The sequence below is a fragment of the Taurulus bubalis genome (assembly GCF_910589615.1).
Source record: "Taurulus bubalis genome assembly, chromosome: 3".
Lineage (NCBI taxonomy): Eukaryota > Metazoa > Chordata > Actinopteri > Perciformes > Cottidae > Taurulus > Taurulus bubalis.
In genome coordinates this window covers 25,521,996-25,545,330 of record NC_136591.1, presented here as the reverse complement: position 1 = coordinate 25,545,330, position 23,335 = coordinate 25,521,996, and the positions used below count along the sequence as shown (strand labels likewise).

The following is a 23,335-nucleotide window of genomic DNA, read 5'->3' as shown; positions in this document are numbered from 1 at the left end:
TGTTGTTTAATTGTTAGTTTCTGGTGTAGTTATTAAGTGAATTAGATCATTTATTTCTGCCTCACATTGACGTTTCTATGATCTCTTTATGATACTTTAACTGTAGGTTTATTATACATGTACACTATTTATGCATGTGCAAACATATTTAAAACCACAAGGATGAAGAAAATGCCCATGCAGTTATGTAAAACAAATATAGTAAAAAGAAGAAAAAAAGCTTTATTTAGGCATTTATTTTCTCATAGTTTCAGCTTAGTTTAGTGAATGATCGTCTCCATAAGTTGTTTACTGTAAAATACTGACTATTAGGACTTCATGGAATGGTTATATAATTGCATCTAGTTCAGCAAGCTGTTGGGGGAAACGGGATTGTGACAAAGAGTGTTTAATTTTTAATGAGCTTCCATTCAGTTGTTGTGTTCATTGCATTTGGGACTCAAAAGCAATGAAAAACATAATTTTCTTTCCTGCAGGGAGACATAACCTGCTCCACTGTCGTAAAATTGTCCTATTAGAAGTTGAGGTTATCGATCATATATTTATTTTTATCACACTGAAAACACACTATGGATACTCTTTTATTAAGAAGCCTTAATAATTTGAATCCAGGATCCCCCTCATAGATCTGGCTCAGAAGAGGAAGCTAAGTTATGGACATTCATGCATTTACGTGTAAATGTTCTGCTGGAGGATTACAGGTGGTACGCAGAACGTGCATTGAATGAAAAGTGCTGCACTTGCTGCAGCTAATAACTGCAACCTATAGTTATCTTTTAGACTGGTGGAAATGATAAGGGTTATTCAAAATAATATTTTACAAATACGTGTTGGATCAGTCCTGGAACACTTTGTATGAGTTTAATGACTTATTGACAGTATGTATTACAATAACCGTCAATGATAGAGTTTAAAGTAAGTACAGCGCTCAATTTTCTCCAAATGGTTATTGCCTCATCATTTATTTGCATTGATTGTTTTATATAGAGCTGAAACAATAAGCGGATTAGTCAGGTGACTAAAAGCTTATTTAAATAACATAACATTTTGATAATCAATTCAGTGTCTATGACCTTTTTTCGGTTGCATGTTAAACTTTATCTAGTTCCATCATCTTCGATGATTTGCTGCTTTCTTTTCTTTGCTAACACATTTCACATTTATATCCGCCAAACGATTAATCAATTAATTCATCGAGGATGAAAATGATTGTTTGTTGCAGCCATACACTTGCATTGTATGAACCAGGTGGTACATATTGTAACCTGTGTATGTCTTTAGCTAACAGATCGACAGGCATATAGATAGAAAAACAGAGTAGCCCACGGGGAGCCTCTTGTAATGGAAATAAATTGATCCACATTCATCACTTCCATCATCACAGTGGCCGCACCTGACCTTCTTGACCCAAAGTCTGCCGCCCACAACTCCAAACCTCGCCTGTCATTCTCGGTCAATTCAGTGGTGCTGAACACTCCAGAGGACGAGTGCGACACACGGACTATGGTCATGAGGTGGAAAACTGTGTCAGCCATCTTCTTCTTGGTGGTAGTCTACCTCATTATTGGGGCGACGGTGTTCAAGGCGCTGGAGCAGCCTGAGGAAAGCTCCCAGAAGCTCGCAATTCTGGCCCAAAAACTGGAATTCTTGGCCATGCACGCCTGCGTGAACTCCTCTGAGCTGGAGGACTTGGTGAAGGTAGGTGGAAGCAATTTATGAATCTATTAATATTGACAATATTTTCTCTTCTGCAGGACCTGGTCATGACCGACAAAATCTATTACAATTATTGATTATTATTATTACTGTATTTGGCAGTTTTATGCTGTTTGCTTGAGAATTTGGGAATTATGGACACAATAATTTGGAATAAACACCGCCAGAGCTTTCACTTGAGGATATTTAAGAGAGGAATGGACACTTTGAATGGAAGAGAGATCCCTGTTGATTTGACCGTTCAGCACGACCGTGATCCTTCCCTAACCTGCGCATGCGCTTCAACTTTTGTCACCATGGGAGAAGTTTTTCTTTCTGCCAGACATCTCCTTTGGTTGAGGCAACAAACCTACTTAGTAGGAAACAATCATGTTTGGGGTTAAAATAACCCCTTTCTGTCAGAAAGCCCTGAAGATAAACATCTTCTAGGGCCTTAAGTAGCAATTTTAAGCCAAACCGTGAGGTTTCCCTGAAGCTTACGTAGTTATGTTTGTGCCTCAAGTGAACCAAACCATAACCAGTGTGACATCATCAAATTGATTTGCTTTCAACAGAGATTTGTTTTGTTTTTTAAGGCACAGAAAAATGATCAGATGTTATTCTAAAGGTATACAGATAACACATTTTGACGTTTACATATGGGAAGATGTGTTTATAAGTTTTACTGCAGAAGATCTATTCTTACGTTTCCCTCCAAAAATGTTTTTAAATAACGAGAAAAACTTGAGTTTAAGACCATATTTGGCATTGTTTGAGTGTGTGCATTTGAATCAACTCATGAGAACAGGAGGACCACTTCCTTGAAAACATTTCCTTTTAGGACTAAATATACACCATGATATTACTGTTGTAAACATTGGAAGGAATTTTCATTAATAAGCAAGTCTGTGTTTGTGATTTTGTCACGTTGACTTTCAAGACGTTTTTCTCATGGCAGAACAGTGTAGTTTCTAATATGCAAAATTTTAATTTTAATTTGTCCTTCCACTTCAACCCTGTCTCCTAAAAATTACGTTCCCCCAGAACTAATACGCATTCCCAATTACGTTTGATCAGAAACCTATCTCCTCCCTGATTATGTTTGTGTTTGACATATTACACATACGTTGATTATACACGTATAGGTTGATTAAACACGTATGTTGATTATACACGTATTTTTGTTTTATTGTTTTTATGCTTGTGTTTGACGTATTACAAATACGTTTATAATCGTGTGTTTGTGTCATTGTTTTTAATTTTCAAACTCTGCGGAGAAAAAAGAAAAGAGGGGCGGGGTGAGGCCGGTGACAGCCGGCCATTGACAGCCGGCCGGCCTGGGCCGGGCGCCGGCCGCACCGGGAGGACCGGCCGCACCGGAGCACCGGAGCACCGGGGCACCGGGGCTCGGTCTTCAGACGCTTGGCGTCACCGTCAGGCCGGCAGTAAGAGCCTCCTTCGCGCCGGCTCCGGTCTTCTCTGAGTCGGGTTGTTTGTGAATGCAGCCCAAAGTGTGTGATAAACTCCATCTAGTGCAGTAAACCACTGCGATCATCAGCAGACACTCGGATCTCTGTGGTCACATCAAGTGCAGAATCTGACGTGAAAAATATCCAACACATCCAACAGTACGTTGTGTTTGACTTATTACAATATTTTTGTAAGACCATTACAGTTAAGATGTTTGGATGTGGTCAGAAATGTTCTGAACACATTCATATCAGTTTGTATTTTGAAAACCAGATGTTGGGTCCCGTGACTCCTTCCGCCCGTTTGAATATTTTTCACGTCAGATTCTGCACTTGATGTGACCACTCGCCTCCCGGTGCGGCCGACTCTCGGGCTCCCGGAGCGGCCGGTGCCCGGCCCAGGCTGGCCGGCTGTCACTGGCTGGCTGTCACTGGCCTCATCCCGCCCCTCTTTTCTTTTTTCTCCGCAGTTTAAAAATTAAAATATGCTTAAATAAAGCAAGAAAACAATAACACAAACAAACGATTATAAACATATTTGTAATACGTCAAACACAAACATAAAAACTATAAAACAAAAATACGTGTATAATCAACATACGTGTTTAATCAACCTATACGTGTACAATCAACGTATGTGTAATATGTCAAACACAAACATAATCAGGGAGGAGATACGTTTCTGATCAAACGTAATTGGGAATGTGTATTAGTTCTGGGGGAACGTAATTTTTAGGAGACAGGATTGTCCACTTGGCAGCCCTGTATTTGGCATAACACAGTCGTCATAACTGTTGCTTTTGGCTAGAGGTGAAAACGTTTGACCTCGCAGATATCGTTAGAAATAATGAAGATGCACGACAAGTCAAAGATAAGAAAGTGTGGACCATGAAAACAACACAAAAGACAAACAATTAAGCAATTTAAAAACACGACTTGAGACCAAATTATGAAAATGGAATATGATACAATTAAAAGCTATGATTACAGTCATAGTCAGCATGAAATAAAAATGGACTACTAACATAAATTATATTCATGAAATAAAAGTAAGCTGCTTAGTGCTGGTTAGCAAGCGTTAGCATGCTAAAATGCCAAACTAAGTTGGTGAACATGGAAAACATTAGTCCTGTTAAGCACCAGCATGTTAGCACTGCCATATTCAATCAGATTTCTTTTAAAGGTCAAGTGTGTCGGCGGCATCTTGAGGTGAGGTTGCAGACTGCAACCAACTGAAACGTCTTTCGTTTGCAGAGCAAGTAGAAGTACGCTGGCTGACGTGAATGTCTCTCTCTCTCCAGAGCCAGTGTTTGACTTGTCTGTTTCAAGCTATTGTAGAAACATGCGTACATAGTTATAATAACTCAATATGCAGTAACGATTCTTGTTTTCAGGTGATTATACTGTACGCTAAGGAAAACATACTTTATTATTATATTTAATGTGTGCCACATCCCCCTAAATCCTACTGGACCTTCAAAAAAACTGATGAACAATAGTGTATGCCCTTTAGTTTTAGCATTGGGCTATAACTTACCTTTGCTAACAACCGTGTCTCCTTTACTCTATGACCCCTTTCTAGCGTTCAAAATCCCTCTAGGGCTTCAGTCTCTGAAAAGCCAAAATTCAATTGAGGGTAAACTGTCCTCTGTCCCCAAAAATGTTGTTTCAGCCTATTGCGTTTGTTTTTAGGCAAAGTATGACTCCCTTTGTCACTGGCCTTTCGACTGAATCAGTCTGTGCTCAGTGTAGATTAAAAATAACCAAATTACTTCGTCCTGGACCTCAGAAACAAACTACAAAATGAACTGAATTCATTATTGGCTGGGTAATTTGCCTGTAGGAAGCATTTAAGATCACTTTAATATTTCCCGAATGCTATAAGGCTAATTATGTGCCAGTTGTTACAGTATATACATAACACAGTCTTACTATCTGTGCTTTTAATAGACAACCGTTCGACAACTCTCCCTCTTCTTAACTCATTTTACTGAATTATGTACACACACACACACACACACACACACACACACACACACACACACACACACACACACACACACACACACACCTTTGCAGGCTCCCCCTGATCAAAAGCCAGTCAGAAGAGAATTGAGAGATGTGCTCTCAGAGGGAGTAATTAAAAAAGTGAGTGATGTCAAAAAGCTCAGACGATTCAATCTCTCCTAGCTGTTTGGCTCAGGTGGGAGACAGCCAGTGTGGTACTCACATTATCCGGCCTTATCATTTCCCATGGTCACTGTTGGTTTGTCAAGACAGTGAATTAATGTGGCCGCTTTAGCTGGGAAACAAAGGGGCTGCCTGAGCCAAGCCAATCTGATTGTTTGATTTGTTAAATTATGTTTTTAGAAGCACAGTGGACGTATCTTTGAACCATCTCTTTTGTTGAATTTAGAAATGATATAGAGATAGAAGAGATTAAAAAACAACAACACTGAACTTTTGATGAATTCCCTTTTGTGCATTATGTTGTTTATTTTGTCCGTGAATACATTTGTGAATACATGAGTTGAACACAATTTGCCTTCTGTTTTTTCTCACTCTGCATGGATGTTTTTTCTCATAGGTTAGGCTACTTTGAAATGTTTCCACACAAGTGCAATTAAAAAATGCATCCATTGTTTTTTGTAGTTTTTTTAGTTTAGTTTGGGGTTTCGTTCCCACTAAGGAGCAAAGAAACAAACTGGGAATACAATTTTCATATATTACAGGAGCCTATTGCTTTATACAGTTGAACCAACTCCAGAGGGAAATATCAGGCTCTTTAGCAGCTAATGCTCTCTATATATTTACTAGCTTGTCACTCATTTTGACTGCCTGTCGTGGCAAGGCTGTGTACATCAAAGGATTTGACTGAAATGACTGTTGGGCTGAAAACAACTGTCTGCGACAATGAGAGAACAGTTGCAAGCTGAAAAACCAAAACCATGAGCTGAAATGCTCTGAGGGGACCTGCAGAGTCAGATGATTATTCTCTGTGAGTTCCTCCCAACAAGTCACCTTTTATATGGAGGTGCATGGAATTAAGCTTCACCCAGCTGGTTCAGACACATGTGTTTGTGTTTCTTCTTTACTTGGATGTATAGCAAATATATTCATGAGGAAGCTGTGTCATGTTAAGAAAAACACACTGTATAGAAAATGAAAGAAAAGTAATCTCACTGTCGTGGCAGAGTAAACAAACCTCTATCTATGTTTTGTTGAGACCTACGGTCACACAAAGACTTTACCTGTATCAACACAGACGCATAATTCATGCTTTTGGGCTACACACAGTCCTTTGATCTGTTTTTAAAATAAAATATTTGTTTCACTTTCCCCCCATTGGTATTCATCCATACCAATAGTTTTAGTTTTCTTTGTTGAGTTTGATTACAAATACTCTCCATCAAAGAAATAATCCCAATGAAAACTATTGGCAGAGAGATCTTTCAATCTTTCTTTTTTTTAAGCACCACAAACTACTATAAATGTGCTTTGATCTATATTTTATTGATGTGAAAGATATTTAAAAAAACAGGTAATAAAACTCAGATACGTGTTAGTTGAAACTCTCACCATGCAATAATGTTGATGACAAATCTGCAACACTTCTGACATTTTACAATATCTATGCATGGTGTGGTTATGGTTCAAAAAAGATTGTAGCTTTAGTTCATAAATAGATGAAGGATAGTTTCAGGTCTTTGACTGGATGGAAACCACACACCCTTACTTCCCATCTCGCAATTGATAGGGAACACTATTTTCTTCATCGGCACCTAACAAGTGCAACATCATCCAATATGAATCTGCTCTTTTGTTATTTAAGTGAACCAACCCTAAGCTGTGTTCGTCAACTTCAGCCCATCTCTCAACCCTCCAGTGTTAACTCTTGTGTCGTTACGTTAGTGCCTGTTGTTCCCTCACTCTCCTATCCATTATTTATTCACTTCAGCTCTGTCTTTACTGCCTTATTACACTCGTAGGCCAATGAAAGCTCTCTCAGTTTCACTAAGGAAGATTAATCGCATCACCCTGACAATGCAGTGACCCTAAACTGTGTGTGCATGCGCAGGGATAGCTGACTGTGCTGCTTCAGTAGGACTGTGAGCTGCACATGAGTATTGTAGCATTACTGCTCTGTTCCTGAAGGAGTATTGATGTAAAATACAAATAATGGAGATCATCAAAAAAAGGTACTCCCTCCCTGGTACGAGTCCTACATTTATTAAAGTTGCCATGTGCCACACACTAATTTTTAAATCATCTTTGCTACTATTGATTGGCAAAAATCCCATTTTTACACATTGGAATAAAAGCTAAATTCCATAAAGTGTTCCTCTGTGATTTATTAGCATTGGCTCTGTGGCAGTGGCTGTTATTCCCAGAAGGTCTCAAAGCTTTTCTCTGACTTTTTTCTTAGTAATTACTCTGTATCTTGAGAAGCCACTTGGGCCAAGAAATATTTTGTCTCACTACAGTGAACTGATTCTGTTTTTAAAAGCCTAGTGAGATAAGTTTGATCAAGCCTTCGGAGGTAAGCCTCTTTTATAGTCATAAGAGTTATACTTTCCATTCTAGCACAACAGGTATGCAGTTTGAAATAATAATGGGCGGGCAGTCCTATTTAAAGTGTAAGTTTAAATTGGTCCTTGATTTCAGTTCACTGCAGATAAGCAGGTTTTAATTAGTGATGACAACTGTTGCCGATAGATTTCATCAGCTGTAGCTAGCTAGCTAATGAAGCTAAACATCTCTGGCATACTAAAGGATTCCAGCTGACCCTTAAAAAAGGGGTCTTGAATATGATTGATGGCGACATACAAGGTTATTGTTATTTATAGTCATTGGACAATATAGGTTTGTGCAACAACATGCATTTTGTATTCCTATTTTGCTCCATAAGAAAAACAAAATCAAAAACAAATATATATATATATATATATATATATATATATATATATATATATATATATATATATATATATATATATATATATAGAAGGTTGTAAAACAACTGTCTGCTGCTCTGAAGTCTGGTGATGCAGCAGCTGATACTTCTGTGTCTCTTGCCAGGCGGCAGCAGGTTGAACATGCTGTGGCTGGGTTGGCTATCGTCTTTTAAAAGCCTTTGGGCTGTTTGCAGCACCTCTTGTCACCAATATCACTGATGCACGGTTGATGGGTATGACGTTCTGGGCAGAGACTGATAAATGGCTGAATGTCCCAGACAAAAGCCATGTTTTCACTATTAATATTACAAGAGAGCAGGCTTGTAACCAGAGATTTTTGACAAATGGTACGCTTGGGTAATGTTTAGGTCACTGGAGTGTAAACTTGTCCAAACCAATGAAGAGCAGGTCAGAGCTGCTACAGTTAACCTTAACCTTGATATTAGCTTCCATGAGTGGCTTTCTCAAAGTGGGAAAATACAACATAGGTTGTATAAAAGGCTGTTGTTGTTTTTACAAATTACCCCCCCCAAATGAATGCACTTTAGTTGTTTTTGATCTTGGCTTTGGCAGTAATCCTCAGTAGTTACAACTGTATGTAGTAAGCCAGACTTATTAGGTTTGTGCATATGAACCCACTGTTTATCCATTTATATGTTACCGACCCACTATTTCTGTAGTGTGGATTCACATCGTTCAGCATGTCGCTCTGCACTTCACTGCTCCTCACACTGGTCTATGTTTGTGCTCGTGGGTGTGAAAAGTAGTGCAGTGATGTGTTTCCCTCCAGCTGGAGGCTGCTCCCCTCTCGTCTCCTGTCATGCAAGTACAGCAGTAAGTGAGAAAACTGTTCTGTTTCTTGCACAACCGGCTGCTGTGTAAAGGCTTGTCACACTCAGCTGGGATTCGTGTCACACCAGAGCTCTCCACATATACACATAATCAACCAATCACCTGGGCAAGATTTACAACCATAATATGGACCCAGCATCCTAGCCAGTCACAGGGCTAATCAAAATCAAACATATATAATATATTTAAATATGATTTATGATCTATGATCTATAATTATATATGGGATAAAATGAGTGTAGTAAAGAAGTTCAGCAATTAATGTATAATTAAGGGATTTTAGAGAATTAAAAACACTGTTGTGTAACTGTAGTAATTGTATTTGTAGAACTATTTTGAGAATGTGTAAATCATGTGTTTGTAAATGTTTGTATAAGAGTATGCACACATTATTCTTTTCATAAGCACTAATGACAAACCCTAAGGACAACAACTTATTTGAACTATAACTGTGACAGACTTTGCACTTTAGTATAAAGAGAGCATGTGTTTCAAATGTTACCCTGCATTTATGAAGGTGACAGATGCTTCTTATTGTTTGTCACAACCCTTAAATAGGTTTTGGTTTATTGTTTATATGGCTAGAAAATTGATGCACACCGCTAATTTTCCTCTGTTCCTCAGCTCACCTCGTACCCTACTCGCACTGGGAGATTTTGCATTGCGTGCTAACTTTTTCTTTTTCTTTTACTTTCCACTCCAGCAAGTGGTTTCAGCAGTCCGAGCAGGTGTGAACCCTTCAGGAAATGCATCCAATCAGACGAGCCTCTGGGATATCAGCTCCTCCTTTTTCTTTGCTGGGACTGTTATCACCACTATCGGTAAGATGCGTACTTTCTCACTCTTACACAACTCAGTCCTTTTATGTTATCTTTGTATGCAATGCTTTGACAATGCTAAAGCAATGTAAAGATATTCACTTTTCATGTTGAAACGTTTTTTGGCTTCATAAGCACTGTATTTGACACAAAGCTGTCAGAGGCACGGTGCAATTTTGATGTTCATTTTAGCATGAAATTGCACTTGCTTTGCAAATTTACACTTTCTGACACAAAGCTGCTTCAGCTGCTTTTTTTAGATTACACTTCATTGTACCATTCCTTTCAGTCTACTAGTCACCAAAATTGCAAAAACGTATTGACCACGCTGGCATGCAGCCCACATGTATGCAGTGTCAAAAAAGTAAATTCATCAGCAACAAAAGAACAAATGTTTTTATACTAGCAATGCAAAACAACAACATGAGGTCTATATAATCACTATAAAGTGTAGGAGATGTCAACTGTATTAGCCTGAAACACTCTCTGTCACCTCCAGCTGTAAAGACCTAACGAATCAGTTAACCAAAACCACACACACGCACACACACGTGCGCGCCTGTTCGGCCAGCTGTTGAGCTTTATTTCACGTCTCCAGGATCTTGCTGAAGCTCATTCATGTTACAAGTGTTAAAGCAACTTTCTGCCCTCTGGTTGGAAAATATGTGTGCTTTTGTATCACATTAAACGTAACAGTGTGAAGAGTAAAAGCCGCACTGTGGGTTTTCCCTTTGCTCGCCTTAGTGAATATGTTGACTTTCTGGTTTTCACTCAGGTGCGAGGCACGGTTTTTGAAAACTCTAACATCTAGAAAAGGTTGTGGTGAGGTGAAGGTACTTGGTAGAGTACTTTAGTTTCCATAGATTTTACTGCAGAAACCTCACTCTACGGTGGTGTTTTGCATGTATTATCTTTGATGCGTGTTAGTGTAAACAGCACATAATTGCTGTGCTCTCTGTACGCAATCATCATATTTTTTCCTGCATAGTACAAAATGTGGCTGAGAAGAAGAAGCTATTCCAGAAGCTATTCCGAAAGCCACTGTGTTTCTGTGTCAGTGATCAGCCTTGATGTTCTACAAAAAGTCCCGAAAGGAAAAGTGACAATGCAGTTTCTTCTATTCTTCTGGCTTTACCAGCTGGAGGTGGATGAGCAATAATCCATATCCACATATTGATTTAATCACACAGAGATCTTTAATTGGATGGCAGTATTGAGGCAAGGGAACAGTTCAATGAGTGTATTTTGACATCATGCCAAGATGGAGCAAGAGAAGCTGGAGCCAGGGCTGCAGTGGAGCAATGGGGGCTGACTGGTGGGGGGGTGATGAGTGGAGGGAGTGGAGGTGTGCAGGTTGATTGGCAGCAGGAGTGTAATGGAGAGTCAACACCCAGACAAACAAACTCAGAGAGAGAGAGAGAGAGAGAGAGAGAGAGAGAGAGAGAGAGAGAGAGAGAGAGAGAGAGAGAGGGAGAATAACCAAAGAACCAACAAGAAACAGGGGAGAAGAGAACATCACAAACGAGAGGCAGTAGAAACATGAATATTAAATAAAATATACTTAAAACATGCCAGGTTTCAAGCCTATAAGCCTATGAAATGCTCTCTACTTTTCTAATTAAAGTTCTACCTTTTAAAGACAGATCACTTTGAAGCCACTGGTTGAGTGTCCTTTTAAAGTACTTACCATGTCACTGTATCTTTGGCAAGAATGTTTGAAATTGAGCGTCTGTCAGTCTTTAATTCTTTTGTTACATTTAAGTATCGTCCAGAAGCCCTGACAGAATACATGTATTATATCAAGAGCTCCAGATATCTAAGCAGAATCTTTGAAAAGAGAGAGTGATGTAATCTCATAACTGGCTAACAATGTATATGCTAACAATGACAATGTATTGTACCGCCATTGCAAAGCCTTTCACAGTTCTGGTTTTCACATGATTGGTTAAAAGCGGCGTGATGAGGAGGAAGAGGTTGGGAGAAATCGATTTGAGTTCAATATCAGACCATAGAGTTTACTTTAATAGAGCTGTTGCTATTGGCATGTCAAGTTCAAATAGCAATGTCCTGTTTCACAATTAAATTATCCACAAAACCACAAAAGCAACACGTATGTCTTTGTCAGAAGCTAATAAAGTAAATCAGTAAAATGTTGTGCTGACATTTTCACTCTTCCCATCACTTATGAAGAAAATCATTACGCTTTCATTGCAATTGCATTCGTTCCTGTAAGAGACAGAGTGTGACACCTAACTGCATGTGATTATTACATAACCGAGTCAATCGTGTCACAAATGCACTGACTTAGGACCATAATGATAAATGAGTTTGTCCATTTCAAGGCTTTAGCTCATTATAAGGGGGACATCTTAAGTTTAATGTATTATTCATGCTGCAATGTTGAAGTCAAGTGTGAAACTAATTTAACTACTTATTCGTATTTAACTGAAGTAGGTGTTTCACCTGTACTTTAAATCCTGTATTAGAAACATGATCAGAAAGTGTTAGTTTTGCTATTTTAACACTAAGTGTTAGTGCTTTGCTATTTTATTCTATTTGAATAAAAGGAAGGTGTATTTTCTCTGAAAGCCATGATTTTTTTTATTCTAGTGCTTGCCACTTTAACCCTTGAGCTTGCGAAGCAGAAATTGCTTTTCACCTCTGCTTTTGTGAAATCATTCAAATATAAGGTGAGAATATAAACAAGAATAAAAGTGAGTTCAGCTTCAAATTAAGGAGCTGCTGTGTCTCGTTTGTTCTGCAGGGCCACCCAGAGGTGTTAAAAACGAATCGGGCACCCTGTCTCCCATTGCTCTAATCATGAAATTGGTGAGACTTGATTGCCCATTTTTTCTCACATTTAGGAACACCCCACTTCATTGTGAGTAGAAAGTAATTAGAGGGTGCCCTGCAGCTCGTATCCTGAGACAGAAGACTGCATCAATAACGGAGAAGTGGATGTAGTTCATTATGCAGACCCATTATGAAACTTTAAATAATGAAAGTCACATTGTTGGACGTGTAGAGTCAACTTTGAATAAGGAACGGGTCTTAAAGGTTTTCGTTTCCCAAGATACCGACTTCTCAAAACCCCATCTGCTTTTCACAGCAGATGATGATGAGTTTGGAGAGAAGATGAAAGGCAATGAACCAGTGATTGACCTTAGAATAACAAGAATGTGTGTGTGTGTGTGCGTGTGTGTGTGTGTGTGTGTGTGTGTGTGTGTGTGTGTGTGTGTGTGTGTGTGTGTGTGTGTGTGTGTGTGTGTGTGTGTGTGTGTGCAGATATGAACACCTACGTACAACGTACTATGTCTCTTTATTTGTGGTGTTCATTTAATTTTTGTCCGATATGCTCGAGGATATACTGTAGTCTGAGTCAGCTTCAGCACGACTTCCACTTCGCACTACTGACATGTCTCAAAGCTTTTCTGCTGCGTCCGTCTGCAGTGATGTCATAGCACAGTCAGGCTTTGTGGAAAGTGTTCTTGTCCAGACAGTTTAGTTTAAAATAAGTTTTCTCCTTCTGCCAGTTTTGATGAAACATTATGTACACTTCAAAGATACAGAACATGCAACAAATAGAAAATATACCACACTTCCCAAGTCTTTCAGGGCTTTACTACTACTAAAGCACAAAGCAGTTTGGTTCTTTCATGTTTCCCAGGGAAGCCAAACAAAAAATACATACTGATAACAAATATAAAGTTCTTAGAATATAAATAAACAGCCAAAACCCATTCCTATCTTTTTTTCTGTAAGTACTCTCTATGTCTGCGCAACAAGTTAGAACACAGAACAGTTAAATCAACATGTTTATGCGAAAACAACCTTGCTCCAAAATGTTATAATACATCATTGACATGAAGAAAATGTGTACCTTCTAAACAGAGAGGTGCAACACATAGAGTTCTGAAATAGAACAAGCTCACAACAACATCTTTATTTATAGGAAAGTGTACAAATTCTACCTTAGAATGTATTTACTTCCATAAAAACGTATCAACACATAACAGTTAGGAAATATGACACCCCCAGAGGTGTCATACAAACTTTAAAATACGTCTCACAGGATCATGCTGTGTGAGAGCTCATTTAAAGTGACATTTTAAAAGAATGAGCTAATGAACTATCCGTGTCTCCTCTCTGTCAGGATTTGGGAACATCTCTCCTCACACAAAAGGCGGGCGGATCTTCTGCATAATCTACGCTCTGCTTGGGATTCCCCTATTTGGATTCTTATTGGCTGGTGTCGGGGACCAGTTGGGGACCATTTTTGGGAAGGGCATCGCCAAAGTAGAAAAGATGATTGTGGTGAGCTCCTTCCTCTATACGAGCTTGTCTTTGTCTCTGAATCATTTGCACTCATTTGTTTGTTTACGTGTGTGCAGTGAGCCATTTTACGTTAGACGACCTAATTATCCAAGCTGTAAAATGATATCGCCCGAGCAGTTGCTGTAAAGAGGTGAAATATCTAAGTGCAACATAAACACCCCAAAACAATACAGCTGAAAACTCACAGTCAACAGTGCAGAATGTGTTTGTTTTTCCCCATCAGACTTCAGCAGTCAGTGCTCAACGCTGTGCAAGAAATGATTACAGATTGTTCGGTTGCCATGTCAACAGACTTGCTTTGAAACCAATATAAAATGCAGCCTGTTTGTTTTAGTGTTTAAAACCCAGAACAGAAAATAATAGTATTTTTAGAGCAATATTTCAAAAGTTTCTATCGTATTTCTTGCTCATGCCAGAATAAACTAGCAGCACACAAATCACACAAATCAATGTCATTTACCACATTGCAAGTCACACATTGACGTATGTCCATATACAAGCACACACACAGTGTGCGCATGCACGCAAAAATGCAGGTAGCAGTTCTGCCAGCAGTTAGACGGCACCATTAGTCAAGTGTGACGCAGACAATACAAATGGACTTGTTTTTAACTTGAACGAGAACCACGTGTTCTTTTTATAAACACAGCAATTAACAAATGGACTGTGCAGCAATCATACGGATGAATCTAATACAAAGTGGTTCACAAAAGTAAAAGCAGACAAAGAAAAATACTGTAGAGTAGTATATAGTATATTCTTTAATAAACCAGTTGCAGGTTTTAAATGAATAGCTAAATTAAGTACAAAGAAGGAAAATAGGTGCTTCCCCCCCAAAAGTATACTAACGCACATCGTTAAAGCGATGGGGAAGATGTGTGGGGGTGTATAATATAATTGCATCATCAGTTATGGGGTTTTATCCTGAAGTGAGCAACAGTTACAGTAATGTAAGATACAGCAGAACGCCAAGAAAAGAGAAGAAATACCAAATGTGCTGTTTGATGAAGAGAAACAGCACATCATTTTCTTTACTCGGGTGTGTAGAGTTAATTAGGTTGTGAGTAGCTGTTAATGTCGATGCACTCGGTCACCCTTATGCAGTATATTGGCTGGGAAGTCATAGCAACGAGCAAATAGCATTACCTAATGGGACGGTGGACCTGGAGGGTGAAATATTTTTCCATGGTGGATCCTCTGTGATTTGAAACAGTTCAGACTGCCAGCGGGGGACGTTGTTATCTTAATCAGCTGTCCCCCAACGCCATGCTGTCATCAGATCAGGGGATCGAGAAACTGATGTTTAGGCAACAAAGCCACGGTTACATTTTGTTGGTTTTGGATATGATAGTCACAAAGTGAAAAAAGCACTAACTTTTTCAATATTCAACCAAACCCACAACGTTCCGAACATTAATCGAGTGCCATGAGTGCCAAAACAAAACCATTTAAATAATACTTTTCCTGCTGTGAGCAGATATTGTTTTGCAAGAGCAGATATTTTAGGAAAATAAATTAAATACTTTGTCAGTGATCATTTTACTGATCAGTAGCAACATTTATGACATGGAAATTACCATTGCTCCCTAATTATGTTGAAAAATACATAGCCTTGATGGCCTTTTGTTTACCTTTCTGCTGTTATAGCTATTACATAAACATATTTTATAGGAAACTGTGTTTTTTTTTCTTCCGTTTTCAGTATAAAAGCACAAACCACAGCATTTTTTCAAGACACCAGGTACTTGGGAGCAACAGGTTGATTATGACTATTCATTCGTTGCTGGCTCTGAGGCTTGGGGAGAAGGAAACAGGTTGGCAGCTTGCTGGAAAAAGAAGGACTGAAGCAGCTGCTGGGCAGTAAAGATGCTGTCTGAGAAATGGCTTCACAAATCCTTTCGGAATATATTAACCACTCGAATACACAACAGTCTTTTCTTCTTGATGTCATTGTCCCTCGCTGTCATTTCTATTTCTTTGTACAATGAGAGAAAGAGAGATGCAAAAAACTGGAGTCATATTCCTTGTGTGTGCACACATGCTTGATCAATAAAGGTGATTATGGTTAATACTTTGTCTTTAGCTAATTTGCTCACTGGTCTCTTCAAACTGTATGCCACTGTACTGTGCATTGCTTTGTGCAGCGAGTGCATTAGACATCACAGACTGAGCAATCTGAGGTCTGCCTGCTCTTCATGCTCCCCTCAGAGGCACTGTGCTGTGGGCTTACATAACTGCAAGGGAAAAGAACACTGAGCACTGGGAAGCAGCTGAAAGCAGTCACTTCAAGTAATAAGGAAGCAGAGAAAACAGCAGCATGTCGAATATAACCTGATGTTCTAACTGTTATGCAAAAGAAGGGCTGTGGAATGTAAATTCTCGTAGTGATAGCACAGGCTATAACTGCAATGAATCCATTACAGTAGCTGCTACTATGACTGCATGTGAAATATTTGATAAGTTGTCAATATTGCAGCACATGTGAGGCATGTCAAGTCACTTGTCACCTCTCCACAGCTCGGGTGGGCGTACCATCTGACAGCAAAAGTTATGTCACATGATATTGGCAGACTGACATTTGAGATGTTAGAAAACGGCAAATGTATTCCTAGAAGGAGGTCGAAGGAAGTGATTCATCATATTGTGAAGTGAGCCAATGAAAAATTGGGAAATGGGCCACATGTCCACAAGACATGGCTTATACCTAGAGACTAAAACTGTAGCAAATTATATTACACCACTAATTACATTGAATGGAAACACAAAACCATCAACCTGCACTCGCCAGGTTTCCTGCTGAGTATTTCCTGTTTCTGTATGTGGAAATCATCCATTCACTCTATCAACAATTATCTCCCACCAGAAGTGGAAAGTCAGCCAGACGAAGATCCGCGTCATCTCCACGCTGATCTTCATCCTGTTCGGGTGCCTCATCTTCGTGGCTCTGCCGGTCGTCATCTTCAAGCAGATAGAGGGCTGGAGCACGCTCGAGTCCATCTACTTTGTCGTCATCACCCTCACCACAATTGGCTTTGGAGACTTTGTCGCCGGTGAAAAAGGTTGCTTGATTTTCTTTCGGATTTAGAGGCCTTCTTTTATTTTTAAGTCAGGTTTAGAATCAGTGTATTTATAGTTTATAGTTCATTTTATAGTCAGCCAGTCTGACTCCCCTTCGTCTTCTGTATTCTCTCCTTCACATTATGATACATGTGTTGTGACAGTTTTTTAAATGCACCTAAATCCCTGCAATATGTTTAGTTCTCCCATCTGTTGAACCGGATATATACGTATATACTCACTACTACCAAAAGAAAACTAAAACTGTTTTTTTTGTCACTTATACTTTAAAGTGACATATCATAACAACAATCATAATAATCTTAGGCAAATAACACTTTAATGAATACTATACATTACAGACATAAACAGTTTTTATCAGAGCCATCCCATGTGAAACCCACCCCAAACCTTTTAAACAGTAGTTTGGCAGATGGTATTTACTTGATTTGACTGCCTTGACAAACACAACGGGATGGGAAAAATCACAAACAATTAGCTGCTCGATTAAACTTCCCTGAGCGGGCCTAATGATTATAGATTACTGTACTCCCAACTGGAGCTGGCACAGGTGGCTTAAAGTAAGCCTGTTGGTGGGGCGGCTGTAGCTCATGGGGAAAGTGGTCCTCCTGAAACCACACGGTTTGATCCCCGTTCTCCCATAGATTGCATGTCGAAGTGTCCTTGAGTGCATACTAGAGTGGAGAGAAAATGTAAATTTCCAGTTGATCCCTGGGTAGCCCACTGCTCCAGAGAAAATGTAACACTGTGGGACTAATAAAGGATTATTAAGTAACGTAACAAACTACCAATGAAGGCACATGCAGCTGATATAACATGCATCTAGTAGGACCTCATGTGTCGTATCAGACATGTTGCAAATATATGTATTACTACTCGTGGTCAAAACCTTTAACTTCATCCTGATCAAGACATTCCCAAGTAACTGATTACGTTTAATGTTTTGTTTCTGAATAGCCATTCAGTCTTTTTAAAGATTTTTTAAAATACATATTTAGAATAATATAAAAGAAAAGAAAACACTAAATGGAGCTAATTTTTTATATCATTGAGGTTTCACAAGATAGAACAAATCCACTTTATTTATTATGTTGTATTTAAGCATCTACAGTATTCGTTTGTTTATACAATATATATTGTTAGATCCAAGTAAAGATTTTACATTGTTGCTCAATGAACAATATCCATTTTTCATTATTAGAGCACCAAAATGACACACATGGATTTATAGGAAACGATAACAGTTCCTGAATATTTAATTTAATATATGCCATTTTATTCTTACTGATTAGTCTCAATCGCCTCCCTCATTATATTATATATGCTCCAATAAAATGGCCCTACTCAGGAGTGAGTCAAAGCTCAGGGGCAACTAAAGGCAACGCGACAGCAGAGAAACATGGCTGCTCTCTACAACTACGGCTCATTAAATGATCCGTGTGGGAAAGCTAAAGACTCATTTTATTATATTTTATTTGACTCACCTGACCTCACTGACTGCATCAGGCCTACTTACTCTTCAGCCAAGCCTGCTTGTTTTTGTTCTTCCTCTCAGAAGGATTTATTTCAGTAACACATGTAACCGAGGATTGTGTAACAGACTTGTATAACCCACTTGTTGTATCTTTGGTTCTGCAGGGGGGTCGGAGAATCCAGAGTTTCTGAACTACTACAAGCCTGTGGTTTTGTTCTGGATCCTGGTGGGCCTGGCGTACTTTGCCGCTGTGCTCAGTATGATCGGAGACTGGTTCCGGGTCATCTCTAAGAAAACTAAAGAGGAGGTATGTGCCAATGTGCTGTGAGTTATGTAACACCAGTGGGGACACAAGTGGGAGGCAAGAAACCTCTCTCCTGTAAAGGAGGAAACATTGACTTTCATCTCAGAGGTTTTTCACAGAAAGGTGGAGAAGATGTTGGGAGGCTTGCCTGCTACATTAGTTTTTGATTAATCAAAATCCGACTGTCCAGATAAAACAATGTTTTTTGCCAAAGACCACAATATTGCAAGAGTTTGATTGCACTACTTCTCAAGAAACAGCCCCCGTCTGCCCCCATGAGTCCCACAATTTGTCACTGTAATTTAATAAATAGATAAAGTGACTTCAAAAAGGGACTAAAGATACAAGAAAGAAAATATGAGAAAAAAGCTTTTTCTCAAACTATTAGCATAACATGTTTGTTTTGTGCGATGTTAATGTAAATCCTTATGAAATCAGTATAAAACATGAGAATAAAAACCAACAAGCTCTACTGAATAAATGCTGGATTTACTGGATTTATGTGCATTAATTGGCTGTTGGTTCCCAAGTGATTGTCACGGACTGTAAGTTTAGACCCAAATGCAGACACAGACTATGGCAGTAAATTAAGTAAAAAGGTTTTATGTCAGAGATAATTGGTGGTGATAATGGCAAGAGGGCGATGGTGGATGACTGAGCAGAACAAGGCAGGGCAGAGTGTGCAGTGAGCGGGCGAGGCAGGCAGGGGAACCAGAGAGGATGATCCTGGACAAGGTAAATACAGGCAAGTGATAGCAGTATGAATATTAACTCAGAATACACAATACTCACTCACACACACACACACACACACACACACACACACACACACACACACACACACACACACACACGAGAGATTGAGAGGGAAACACAGGGGGAAACAGCGGGCATGGCCTCGGCGTGACACTGACAACTTTTAAGGAATATTCTCCAAGTTAGTACAATAAAATTATACTAACGATCGCTGTCACAAGGAATGATAAAGGAGAGCATTCCTGCCTACTGCAATAAGACTGTATAATAAATCACCCCTGGCCAGATCCTCCGTCAATTGAGTCATCAACATCCGTAGCACCGCTTTCACTGTATATACTATATTTATTTACACACTTCATATACTTTGCATTTTTGCACTTTTATTATTTCATTTTCTTAAATGTCTTATATGTAACTGATTGCTGCTGACACAACCAGATTTCCCCTTGGGGATGAATAAAGTATATATCCTATCCTAAAAACTAAAACAGAGCAAATAATGCGTTAAAACCTGACTTTGGCACAAGATACAGTGACAAGATTCAGAATGGTAATAATGCATTGGAGGTTGACTAAATCTAACAAGATCCACCAAAGGCTTTCTGCTTCAACTTAAAAAGTCTACGAGCTCAAAACTACCATTGTACATATAACTTTCCCAAAGCTTGACAAAACTGACCGTAGCTACATTAAAATGGGTTTCACCAGCATGCATCACACCTAATTTCGGGTCCCCTGGTCTCCACCGCCACATCCCAAACGTACTGGCCATATTCAAATGATTAGGAGTAACACCTGATTTCACGGTTCACTCTTCAATCTGGAGTGATACATTTCCATCCTGGCTGCACCCTGTGGAGAAAATCCCATCTCGTTGGATTTATTATTTGGTGCGGTTCCAGTGGCTGCAGTTGAGTAATAAGATACCCTTTCTGTTCATGTCAGGTCTATTATTTATTTGTAAAAAAGGATGGAGATAACCATACTTTTATGCTCAAACGCAATCTCTTGCATAAACCAGCCACATGCACATCTTATTTCTTTATCCTATAACATAAGAAAACGGGGGCGATATGGAGTCATGGAGCCAGGGCATAATTAGGGGTGCAGCTGCGGAGGCTGTGAGCTCTTAGTGAGAGAGAAGATTTCTGTGGTTGGGATTAAGAATGCAATGATGTATATGTTTATTGATGGTTAACGATCTAAAAAGACTATACAAGTATTTTAGCCCCCAAACTGCATATTCTATTTTCTACTACACACCACTGTTGTTTCTTATCTCCAGGCAGACATGGCTTTAAAATCATGTCTTGACAATTTACTTGCACTAACTCCCACCAGTATGTTTCTTTAGCATGTGTGCTAAAAATGTAACGGGTTTAGATAGATAGATAGATAGATAGATAGATAGCAGTGGCGATTTTTTTTTGGGGGGGGGGGGCGCAGTTGGGCGGCACGGTTTAAATAGCACTCCACAATGAGAAGAAAAGAGGTTTTGAGTAGAATATTCTAAAAAACAAAGCTTCATTTCAAGACAACACAGTACTCAACACTGACCAACAACAACTATCAACAAACTGTAACTTCGGCATGAGAGGTTCAGAGCAGAATGGTTTAAGAAACATTGGGTTGGGTTTCAGAGGTTTACAGAATAAAAGAGGTGCCCACACCCTCACATGAAAGAGGTTTAGAGCAGAATAGATTCAGAAAGAGAGACATCACATTTTACATTGGGTGTTTGACAGAGTAGGCCCCACTACTTGTAAAGACATTTAAACTGGGGACCCTGCAGTAAGGTGTAAGGTTGGGTACCGAGAACCGGTGCCAGTATGGCACCGGTTCCAACACGTCCGGTACCTACTGGACCGAAAAGCAACGCAGATTTCGGTGCTTCCTTCCGGTGCCTGAGCCGATTTAAATACTTTTTTTTTTACACTACTCTGTAAAGTTGCACGGTATGTAGATACTAAAAAGGTAGCGCGGTCCCATCAGGCCACCTGATGCTCCCGGCGCTTCCTCTGCTGCGCAGAGCCACTGCTTTGCTCCACACTTAGCATCCAGCTAACCAGCTCCGGTTAGCATATAGCCTTGAGGAGAAGCTCCAGTGCTTTGCTGCTGAAGTTTTAAATCCGGACGTTCGGGTCCCAACTCTTTCCGCCTCTTCTTGTCAACATCTGACCGTCGGTTGAAAGGTGTTTCGCGTAGAGATACCACAGAGTTTTCAGTCGCCATACTGACATAATCAAAGCCTCTGCAAGTGTTGCTCGCGTAGCTACGTGGGAGCTGTATGGGCTGTGAGGGAATGATAAAGGTCTCTGATTCGACGAATAGTCCAACCACGTTGCAATAAGAAACGATGTCATTGGCTGGGGGCGCACTTGTGTGCGCCCGAGGATTCTCGTTTCATCCGCCAATGAGAAGCTGTCATTGCCGTAACGCCCCTGAAATGTTTGCTGGCTTCCATAGACTTCCATTGGTCCGGCGCCCCGAGAGGGGAGGGGCTTTCCTCAGTGACGATGAACGGCGATATATTATATTTGGTCACATTTAACTGGTTTTAAGTGGTTGTTGACAGGGGCTTACGGTCTCCCACACACATTTAGCGCGTAAACACGGTATATTTCTTATTTAAATTATGTGGTACATAGTGTTTTTTGACAGTATATATATATATATATATATATGTATATATATATATATATATATATATATATATATATATATATATATTTTTTTTTTTTTTTTTTTTCTTCTTTTCTTTTTTTCATCGCAAAATTTTAAGAGGGGCGGCGCCCTAGTGCCCTCTATTGACGCACCGCCACTGGTAGGTAGGTAGGTAGGTAGGTAGGTAGGTAGGTAGGTAGGTAGATAGATTGTTACATAGAACAAATAGCGGAATGAAAATACTCAATATATACAACAAAGCTCAATATATACAACAAATTAGCAGAGGTTTGGATATTATAGTACATTTTACAGTACTGTAAGATGTGTTGTGCTTGATCACCTGCAGACATTAATATTCACTCTCTCTCTCTCTGCAGGTTGGGGAGTTTCGAGCTCACGCAGCAGAGTGGACAGCAAACGTGTCGGCAGAGTTCAAAGAGACCCGGCGACGACTCAGCGTTGACATCTATGACAAATTCCAACGTGCTGCTTCCATCAAGCGCAAGCTGTCTTCTGAGCTGGGAATGAACACGGCCCTCAACCAGGAACTAACCCCTGGTAAGAGAGCAATGTCCACCAGCCTGTGTGAGGACAGAGAGGCCTACTCCAACTTGACTCTCTCCCTCAGTCCCATCTCGGGGGGCCTGGCCAGGAATGGCAGCCTCTACCTGAACGGCCTCAGCCCAGACTACGCTGATCGGCGGGAAATCGCCATCATCGAAAATCTCAAATGAGGAGCAGCATACAATTGAGATTCAGGGAATTGAGTGAAATACATCTGGTAGCGGACCGAGCTTTAAAACACATAGACACTTTTGTGCTCATTGATTGAGCTTCTGTGATAAGGTACCCACATGCATTCATGAAGTGGGTTGTGCGCCAATCATTGATGGAAAACCTTGAGAGTGACTTAAACGCAGATCAGTCGT

General features: G+C 39.7%; 1 protein-coding gene across 2 annotated transcripts; it reads left to right on the top strand.

Moving 5' to 3' along the window:
• Window positions 1-1,389: 1,389 nt before the first annotated feature.
• kcnk2b (potassium channel, subfamily K, member 2b) lies at window positions 1,390-23,140 on the top strand (the record flags this gene model as incomplete). Of its 2 annotated transcripts, none has more annotated exons than XM_079214685.1 (6): window positions 1,390-1,698; window positions 9,675-9,792; window positions 13,943-14,103; window positions 16,988-17,174; window positions 18,841-18,983; window positions 22,784-23,140. In XM_079214685.1, exons 1-6 carry the CDS (start codon window positions 1,504-1,506, stop codon window positions 23,138-23,140), a joined length of 1,161 nt encoding a protein of 386 aa, XP_079070811.1. In that variant the 5' UTR covers window positions 1,390-1,503. The 2 variants fall into 2 exon arrangements, with proteins under 2 accessions (XP_079070811.1, XP_079070810.1); XM_079214684.1 differs by having other exon boundaries at window positions 16,988-17,183.
• Window positions 23,141-23,335: the final 195 nt, after the last annotated feature.